The sequence below is a fragment of the Hoplias malabaricus genome, chromosome 1 (genome assembly GCF_029633855.1).
Source record: "Hoplias malabaricus isolate fHopMal1 chromosome 1, fHopMal1.hap1, whole genome shotgun sequence".
NCBI lineage: Eukaryota > Metazoa > Chordata > Actinopteri > Characiformes > Erythrinidae > Hoplias > Hoplias malabaricus.
Window position 1 is genome coordinate 19101011 of NC_089800.1, and position 10742 is coordinate 19111752.

At 41.4% G+C, this 10742-nt stretch overlaps 1 protein-coding gene across 2 annotated transcripts; it reads right to left on the reverse strand.

Moving 5' to 3' along the window:
- Window positions 1–284: 284 nt before the first annotated feature.
- Window positions 285–8217, reverse strand: hhla2b.1 (HERV-H LTR-associating 2b, tandem duplicate 1). 2 transcript variants are annotated; one of them, XM_066670970.1, is made up of 8 exons: window positions 8156–8217; window positions 5371–5446; window positions 3679–3975; window positions 2786–3073; window positions 2317–2694; window positions 1265–1378; window positions 1114–1170; window positions 285–416 (listed from the first exon to the last, which is right to left on the reverse strand). In XM_066670970.1, exons 2-8 carry the CDS (start codon window positions 5444–5446, stop codon window positions 343–345), a joined length of 1284 nt encoding a protein of 427 aa, XP_066527067.1. In that variant the 5' UTR covers window positions 8156–8217; the 3' UTR covers window positions 285–342. The 2 variants fall into 2 exon arrangements, with proteins under 2 accessions (XP_066527067.1, XP_066526990.1); XM_066670893.1 differs by having other exon boundaries at window positions 2281–2694.
- Window positions 8218–10742: the final 2525 nt, after the last annotated feature.

The window sequence follows — 10742 nt, forward strand, 5'->3', positions numbered from 1 at the left end:
GTAGGCTCTGGACCCACCGTGACCCTGAACTGGATAAGCGGTTACAGATAATGAATGAATGAATACTGAATTTCTCAGTCAGTATTTTATTAAGGATGTGCAAACCTACACACCCATGCATTATTGTGTGAAATGCCACGACTGATTTATGGCACTGAATGTCTAATCTATGGCAAAGATCCAGAAATGAAATATGAAAATAAAAATCTGTGAATATCATGTTGACTGGAATCTTTCATCTCGTGTTTGTTGTGTGGTGCTATGCGCAGTCTGAGGCTTCTGGAGATCAGTTCAGCTAGTGTCCATTTGCATGTTCTCTGGTTTGATCATGGTGCTGTATTTTCACTTGTGCTCATTGGTCGGATCAGCTGTTAAATGGCTTCCCTCAGTTACAGCGTCACTGGCTTCAGCAGTTACTGTAAAAGAAAGATCTGTTCATAAATAAATGTGTCTGTAAAAGGTGAACATCCTTAAAGGGCTTAAATGATAAAGCTTTTTGAAAAATCACTAAATAAGCATAAGGTTTAGTATAGTATTTAAAACTAATTATATTTTTGAATACATAGGGTCCAACATGTTTTGATTACTATATATGTGGATATGTCCATTAAAAGAGGATCAGTCATTTCTGCAGTAACTATGACAAGGAAATGAATTTCCTTAATAAAATGTATAAAAATGTGGGCACCTTTTTTCACACTACATTTGTGTTGATCTGCTGCATACTCTTCAATTATGTCATTGCTACCTGTTAGCTAGCAAAGACTCCCACAGTGGGAGTGGGAGAGCTATTCTGACAGTTAATGGATAGGGAGGCTGTGCTCTCTTGGACTCTAAAGGCATCACCAGGAATTGAGCAGGTGATTTCACAATCATAGGATGCATAATTTTGGAGAAAAACTAAATATTACAAATGCTGTGACTTTTGTACAGGCATAAAGATCAAAACATGTAATTTGACCAGTGGCACTAAATGTCTACATAAAAATATCTAGGGTAGTGTACACTCAGCAACTAAAGCTTGTAACAGTAAATGTACTACAAATATATCTCTATATTTGAAGATAGATTGTACATAATGTTATGCGAATATTCCTAGCGCTGCAAGCCTACCTTTGACCTGAAGTGAATCTCTGGCCCTTTCAGTGTTATTTGAACGTGTACAGTCATCTGCCAAAAAAAATGCATTCATTTGATTTGCTTAGGCTAATTAGGCAAGAATGAAGTAACATGCTATGTACTCATGTAATCATCTCCTTCCCACCTTGCAGTTTCACTATTCCCACAAGTAATGCTGCGATCACAACTAGACTGGCGATTACAACAGCAGCAACCCACCAAGGTGCAGATTTCTCTGTTTTCACCTCCTTCCTCTCACCTGCAGAGAAAAGATTATGTATTTGTGCAAACAAGGAAATGTTCGAAATAAGAAACAGAAAACAGAAACCGGATCTGAGATAAGGACATAGTATTATTAAATGACTCATTTACAGCAAAATAGCACAGTGTACTCTGCTATATTTCTCTATATGTCCAGAAAGTTTGAACAAACACATTATTAGTAGTGAGCTGTTTTAAGGTGGACTTATTTTGGACGCAAACAAATTGCTGGAATTTACTAGAACCCAGAACACAGACCTCAACATCATTAAATGTGTTTGGGATGTTGTCATTAGAAACAGACAAAGAAAGATTGAATTTTGGAAATTTGCCAAAACAAAACAAAGCCAAACAAAAACATCCCTGTAGATATTTTAAAAAAGGCTTTTAAATCAAAGCTACATTAAATGCCACACTCTGTACTGACACCTATGATACTTTAGGTAGTTATTGAAGCTACTTTGTGTATCTTAAGTTTTATATATGAAAATACTAAATGACTTGCTCTTATGGAGGCTGGACTGAAGGGACTTGCTCCAGCCTCCAGGGGTAACATGCATTTTCAGACTTTATTTCCTGCTGCTGAGAAACAAATCACTTATTAAATATTAACTCATTTGCCAAATGACTCACGTGAACTGTGACTATTGCACAGTACTGTATTTACTCCTACTGGTAATTATACACTGCAGTTTACAAATCATTTAAAATGGTCTTAAAATGTTCAAAAACTGACCACTGACGAAAAGTTAGAGGAAGTCTAACACACGTTTGTATCAGCAGATGGTCATGGTCTAGTGTCTGTAACCTTACATCAGTGCAGTGGGGTTTTCAATGAGCTGGCCAACAAATTCTCCCTGAGCTTCTCATTAAATAGAGAAACTGTTACCTTTTACCTACTGTAAATCTTAAATGGGGGCGAATGGTCTACTGTACTTTCATGTGCAGGTTGATGTGGAATGATTTGGACAGCTGTGTGACCCTCATGTGTCTTCTGCAGGTTTGAGAGGATGCAGGTGTAAAAGCCTGTGTTCTCCTTGCTCTCAGGGTTGAGAAGTCTTAGGGATCCATCCTTCACGTCCACCTCTGCCCTGCCTTTCCACTGGCTGGACATCAGCTGTGCCGTGCTGTTGCTGGTGTAAATGACCATGGGTTTGCTTGTTCTGTGTAATGAAAATGTCCAGGCCAGGGTGAAGTTCTGCTTGTCCCAGGGGGCCTGGCAAGGGATGGTGAGATTCTTCATCTCAGCAGGGTTGATTTCCATCCAGGCAAGAGATGAGCATGACCTCGATGTGAAGGTTTCACCACTGATGACTGCAGAAAACAAAATTATTCATAACATGTTCTTTTAAAATACATAATGTGTGTAGTGAATATAGTACTTTTTTTTTTTTCTTGAGCAGACCTGTCTCTGTCAGGGATGTTCTCCAGGTCTGGGTGAAGTAGGTGGAGTTGATGGTGCAGATGTAGGTGAAGTTGGAGTGATGTTCTTGTTTCCTCACTTTACTCTCCACTGCATACAGTCCCTGCTTGTTGGGTATTTTGCGTGTGATGGGGCTCAGTTTGTCTAATGGTGTGGGAGGCTCCGTTGACCAGGACAAATGTGGTGCAGGGTACACGTCCAGAGTCGAGCATTTCACCTCCTCAAAACCACTGAGGCGAGTGAAGTCCAGATTAACTGAGTGGATACGAGCTAAATCCATAGAAAAGAATGCGTATTAATTCATGCTTTCAGTGATTTATATATATATACCATTGCAAATGTTTGAACACCCCTGTTTATTTTCTAAAAATAAATAAATAAACAAACAAATAAATAAATAAAAACATGAAATGTAAAAGGTGCTATAAAATTAGCATAAGTTATATTTTTGTGTTTCTTTTCCCAAACATAAACCAAATGAACTGTAAATGTACCTTAAAAATGTCCATTAAAACATGTCTTTTTGTCAAAGGTTCCCTGACATTTGCACACAAATTTAGCCTACAATTATTATTTATTAATATAAAAAGTGATTCCAAACTCATAAATGGCAAATTATAATAAACACAGTTACTCATGGAGGCTTGGCTAGATTTCTAGTTGGGTTTATAGCACGCATGGAACCAAATATGTACAAAGTATTTAGTAGATAAATGTGTTTTTGTTCTCAGCCCCACCCCAGATAGCAGTGTTTAAACAATAGGTGATGGGTGTGCTGCATTTTTCCCTATTGCCTACATAGGGAGCTGTGTATTTGCATACACTCACTGTAATAATGGTCATTGTACATGGTTGGGCACAGTCAATACATTTACCTTCCACTTTCACTATGACCAAGGTCTCTCTCTCCTGTTTCCCCTTGATTCTGCAGCTGTAGCTCCCCCTGTCGCGTGGCACGCAGCGCTGCAGTAGGAGAGAAGCATTACCCTGAGTCAGCTGCTGAGTAGATACTGATGCCCTGCCCAGAAACAGCTCACTTGGCTGGTCTCTGGTCTTTGGATCACTGTACACCAGAACATCTTGACGGAACCACCGGATCTCTTCACCACCGTCCGGTGTAAAGATACAGGGTAGGAGGCAGTCCTCATGGAAAGTACAGGTTACACGCACAACTGATAAAAGAGGAAAAAAAATATGTCTTGAATTTACTGACATATAATGAGTGAATTCAGCTACTTTAAGATGCATAATTTCTGGCAAAGGTTTTAGTTGCATCCAGAGGAACGTATTGCAGATAGATTGGGGCATGATGGAGCAAACTGCATAAGCTTAAGGAAATCATGCTCTATGCCAAGTGTGAGCTAAAGGGATATTAGTGATAGCTATTGATTCATTCCTTCATTTTTTCGTTGTCTGTAACACAGTTCAGGGTCACGGAGGGTCTGGAGCCTACCCTGAATCACTGGGTGCATAGTGGGCACACACCCTGGAGGGGGCGCCAGTCCTTCACAGGGCGACATACGCTCACATATTCACTCACGCAGGAAAGCGAGGAAACCCACGCAGACACAGGGAGAACACACTACATTCCTCACAGACAGTCACCCGGAGAAACCCACGCAGACACAGGGAGAACACACCACACTCCTCACAGATAGTCACCCGGAGGAAACCCACGCAGAGACAGAGAGAACACACCACACTCCTCACAGACAGTCACCCAGAGGAAACCCACGCAGACACAGAGAGAACACACCACAATCCTCACAGACAGTCACCCGGAGGAAACCCACGCAGACACAGGGAGAACACACCACACTCCTCACAGACAGTCACCCAGAGGAAACCCACGCAGACACAGAGAGAACACACCACACTCCTCACAGACAGTCACCCGGAGGAAACCCACGCAGACACAGGGAGAACACACCACACTCCTCACAGACAGTCACTTGGAGGAAACCCACGCAGACACAGAGAGAACACACCACACTCCTCACAGACAGTCACCCGGAGGAAACCCACGCAGACACAGGGAGAACACACCACACTCCTCACAGACAGTCACCTGGAGGAAACCCACGCAGACACAGGGAGAACACACCACACTCCTCACAGTCAGTCACCCAGAGCGAGACTTGAACCCACAACCTCCAGGTCCCTGGAGCTATGTGACTGCGACACTACCTGCTGCACCACCGTGCCGCCCTGAGGTAAGCTATTGATGTAAGTTAATTAGTTCCAGATTTGAGACATCATTTGAACTGCAGGTATTTGATGAGCTCCCTCATGCCAGAAAAGTTTCTCTGCTCCACAGCCCATTGCTAATGGGCTTCACAGCTCTGTAGTGGACATGTGCCATTAGCCATGGTGACATTTTAAGATTGTAACCTCTAAAGTGGCTCACTCCATTGGCGGCTCAACTGTGGTTGTACAGCTGAAGTGTGCTAGCAATTGGGTGCACCTTGGGTGTCATTTGTCCACAAATTTTGGGAACCCCTGCTATATGTATCAATGTCCAGTGTTTCCAGTGCTTAACTGCATCTTCAAAAACCTTCGGATCTCACCTGGAGTTCTTCCACTTTTCACAGGAATCACCCCGATAAGGAGAAAGCAAACACAGACTTGTATTACTGCTGCCATCTGTGAGGAGAGAGAGCCAGTGAAACATTTTAGACATTTATAAAACATTTCATAAAGATGCGCCTCGTTCATAACACCGTCATGAGCTTATGTGTGTTATGACAAGTGTCATAGACATGCATCAACACCTATAAAGCCTGATTCCAACACATAGTGTAGTCTACTGTTACTCTGCATATTTTGCTAGCCTCTTTCAGCCTGTTCCTCAATGATCAGGACCACAAAAAAGCAAATATTCTTCAAAGACACTGACGTGTTGTTGGTGTGATAATATGTCCTGGTAGAAATGGATTAGACACAGCAGTGCTACTTTATTTCATAGCTCCTTTGTGTTAGTGAAGGACTGAGTAGTCAACCAACCAAATAAAAACAAGCCGGCAGTAAACTGTGGACAACTAACACAAACTGTGCCATGACAGATGACTTGATCTCTACGATGTGGACCAATAAGTTTGGTGTAGCTAACAGAATGGCCAGTGATTGGGCACAGGGTGCCAGCGCAACATTCTTACAGTGCTGCAGTCCTGAACATTGGTGAAAGGATGTAGGTAAAAAAATAGAGGCCAGTCGAACTACAAAGTGCACCTATAGGGACAGCGGGGCTGAGAAAATGGGCAATGTGTTTTAATGCTAATGGCTAGTTGATGTATGTGTTTTGAAGATGAATGAGTTTGAATTGTTCACAAGGCTTTTACAATTATTCTCAAAGCGTATTCATCCGCAGCGAGTGTTCAGCAGGCTGTTTACAGCAGGGTTTTCCCCTGAATGCTCTTTGAAAATCTTGACATGTTCCTTCAAGTTCACGGTTTTTGTGATGATCTCCAGTTCCACTTTCATCTTCACAGACAGTCGAAGTTGTGATTTTCTTTACTCAAATCCCAGAATGGACTCTTAAATCTCATGTTGTTGTGTATGAGCTCTTTCACAGGAAGATTCCTGATCCAGGATCCGCTGCTTTTGTTCTGTTCGGTTGGATATGAAAGATGAAAGCTGATCATAGCTTTGCCTTCTTAAGAAATTTGAGATCAACCGCCTAAGAAACATCTGACCTTTTTAACGCTGTGGGTCAGTCAGCTCTTTAATGTGGTTTTCAAGGATTGTATAAAGGAGCCAGTTGTCAGTTTAGAGGTACATGTAACAAGAAGCAATAGTTGTCCCAGTCAGGAGTCAGAAACTATCAGCCCAAAAATGATGGACACCTGCTCATCCAACATTTCATTTGAAATCAAGAGGATTAATGTGGGCGTTACTACTTCAGAACTCTCCTCTCTCCTTACTATATGTTGGAACAGTTATGTGAGGATTTGATGGCATTCCACCATAGGAACATTTAGTAAGTTCAGGTAATGGTGTTGGAAGATTTGCCTTGGATTACAAACACCATTTCAGAGCATCTGAAAAGTATTCAATAGATCTTTATCACTATACAGAGCATAATCCCCCATTCATCAAACTCATCAGGTTTTTGGCCATGCAGCATTATCAGAATTTAGAAAGTGTGTTTGTGTTAATCTCCTTTATCAGACCATACCCTTCAGTTAATATGAAAACATCCACTTCGAGCACTACGTACGTTTTCCGATAAGACCCTATGCTGATAAGGCAACAAGCAAACATTCCACAATCAGGGCATCACTAATAAATCATATCACATCCCTTATCAGATCAGACCCTATTGACTTTGTATGCCTTTAATATCAAGTCCATCCTCATCCAAATGACACGTTTAAAAATGATGTCCAAGAAATCCACTAATGCTTTTAAATTGTTTAAGATGCTCTTCATTCTGTAAGCGCAGATTTATGAATATGCTATTAGTCCCTGCCTCTTTCCCCATCCACTTCTCCACAACTTGTCTGCAGCTTGAAAACACTCAAGTTAATGGGGTTTGTTCCTTAGGTTAATAAACCCTCGTTGTCTGAATTCGCCTGTTTGAGACTATATTTAGAACCCTGCCGTTGCAAAGCAGAATAACTAGTCATGGAACAGGCTGCTTATTTTACTCTTGGTCTTCTAGCATGAGCTCCAAGTAGAAGCGCCTTGTTACTGGAGGAACATCGTTTTGTTTCATTGAGTACTGTGCACCCTGTATATAGACGAAATTACAATAAAATCTACCTGACTTGACTTGAATAGACAGCAACTTGTTACACAGCGTCTGAGTTCATGTAACTTGAGGAGAGACCGCCCTCATTGAGTCAAACTTGATCACAGTATTTGTTTTGTTTTTTTAAACTGTATTTGAGCTGCATTTGAACACAGCAGATTTGGATTATAATTTGCTCTGATTGCACAATGAAAAGACCACTCAGAGGTTATTACATTTTTACATGATTTTATAGTAAAGTTGATTTACCTTGACTAGATTCATGGAACGTATTTCATAATCCACCCAAACATTTTCTCCTATTGAGTGGTGAATTACGGGGGTCTGTGGCATCAATGGGATTCAAACAGGTTAACTGAGGTTAAAGTATAGGAGTAAAAAAGTGACCCAAGTGTTTGAAACCCAACAACTGATACATAACTTGGATCCCAGGAGATAAAAATGGAAGGTGGGACTGTGTGATGGATACACCACCTCGTAGGTAAACTGAGTACAAACACATCAAAAGATGTATTACGTCTAGAAAAGCAGTGTAATAAGTTGCTTAATACAAACTAATTTTCAGTTTTAAAGTGCAGATATACTAAATAAAGCTGACTCACCTGTGTGTGTGAATGATGAGTCTCTGTAGTTTTACTCCAGCTCCTTTTCTGTGACTCTGACAAAGACATGAACGTGGATGGGGACAGGACAGACAGGTTCCAGCTCTATACACGCCCCTTTCACATCTACATTGTAGCTCCACATGGAGAGATGTATTACTCTTTTTACGTGCCTTCTTTCCACTGGGGTGGAGTTTAGTTACTTTCCCTCCAGTGGACACAGACTGTCTACAGACAAACAAACAAGAAGCATATAAACACACACACACACACACACACACACACACACACACTCAAAATCTCACAAATGAAAACTTGGAGACCTTGATTGAAATGGATTTAAATGGTTTATTGGCTCAGAAAACACTAATATTACAATCAATAAATATAAAACTCAATAAAACAAGCAGAACAACGGAATACACCCTACGTCCAAAAGTTTGTAGACACGCATTACTTTATTATTTATAGTGAACACATTGTGGACACAGATGCTGAGTTGTGCACACACAGTTTGTATACTCTCTATACAAAAGAGGCACCCTGCACCAGCCACACATGATCTTAACACCATGCCCACGGTCAGCTGTTGGCCAGAGGGGGGAAACCGTCACAAGCTTAGGGCTGTGGAGAAGTGGAACTGCATTCTTTGGAGTGATGTAGCTGCATCTATTAGCTTTGAGATGAATTGGAGAGTAATTTGTGATGCAGTCATATGGCTAAATGCCATCAAGTTCTCGCAGCAATGTTCCACCAATGGCTCCCCTGATATCAGAAGAAATGTTAGATGAACAGGTGTATTATATATAATAGTGTGCTGCTGGAATTGTATCATTATATACAACGTAAATCTGGAATCAGGCTTTATTCTTCATAACGAAAATATTTTTTAAAAATAGTCTAAACCCTAAATCTAATCCTGACTGTAACCTCGGTGACCAAATATCAATTGTGGTCGGAATCGAAATGAAAATAAATAAAGAAGCAAACAAACAAACAGAGACCCCACAAACACTTTCCTGGGCTGGGATGTTGCTGCGATTTATGGCCCTGTTTTTTTGGATTTTCCTGCATACTGAAAAAGGACATTGTAAACAGACCGCTGTGGGTGTAACCAATGCAGACTTCAGCTTAAACATGAGTTTAGTGTGAATAAAGTTGCATGTACGCACGTTTGTGTATTTTACTGTTGTTTTTTTGCGTACAAAAAAAAAACACACACACACACACACACACTCTCTCTCTCTCTCTCTCTCACACACACACACACACTCTCTCACACACACACACACACTCTCTCTCACGCACACGCACACACACATTGGTGGGCCATTTCATTCACTCACCAAGTCACTCACAACTGTGGGTAATTTCACACCGCCAATCTAACTAGCAGTATGTTTTTGGACTGTGGGGGACACTAGAGCACAGAGCACCTGGACGAAACCCACACAGACACGGGGAACTCATAACTCTATGACTTAAAAATTACATTTAGAAAAGTTGCTGAATTATTCATAGCAACTGAATAGATTTCTTGAATTGAACCCTTTAGAGCTCTTTAAAGTGGCACAGGGAAATGGATTTCAAATATTTTTTTTATTTGTTGCTTTGAAAAACATTAAAACAATTAAATAAGGATAAAACAACAAAAATAACTTGACATTTTCATAGACCAAAACTGGTAGACACCCATTTATTTATTGTTTATTTTGCACACAGTGTAGAAGTTCAGTTGTACACACACATTTTGTATATTTTCTATACAAAAGGAATGCCTGGGGTCTGAAGTGCATTAGCAGTGGGTTGTGGAGCAGTTTCCATCCGATAACTCTGGAATGAAACGTTTAGTCATTGATGTTCCCAGTGATGCCTTAGCCATCTGAGTCCTAAGAGAGGGCAATAAGCATCCCCCCCCTCCCTCACCATCTCTGGGTGGGTAGGAATATGTCCCCCTCTCCCCATCACACAAAGTGCTAATCATTCATTCATTGTCTGTGACCCCTTATGCAGTTCAGGGTTGCGGTGGGTCTGGAGCCTACTCGGAATCGTTGGGCGCAAGGCAGTAACACACCCTGGGCGCCAGTCCTTCGCAGGGCCACACACACACACACAATCCTGCGGACACATTTTTTGAGTCCACCTACCAACGTGTGTTTTTGGACCGTGGGAGGAAACTAGAGCACCTGGAGGAAGCCCACGCAGACACAGGGAGAACACACCACACTCCTCACAGACAGTCACCCGGAGGAAACCCATGCAGACACAGGGAGAACACACCACACTCCTCACAGACAGTCACCCGGAGCGGGACTCGATCCCACAACCTCCAGATCCCTGGAGCTGTGTGACTGCGACACCTACCTGCTGCACCACAGTGCCGCCCTTGACATAGTTACATTTTTAATTAATGGGCTTTGTTCGGTCTTCTGTAATATTGTCTTATATTTTGGAAATTAGAAGATTTGTTCTGGCAAGGACAATATTTATTTTATGACATAAAGGATATGTTTAAGGCAAGTTTTTTAGCATGATTTATTGTGTCCTAGTTTTCAGAGCTTATTGCCACCAATGAAATGTCACAGGC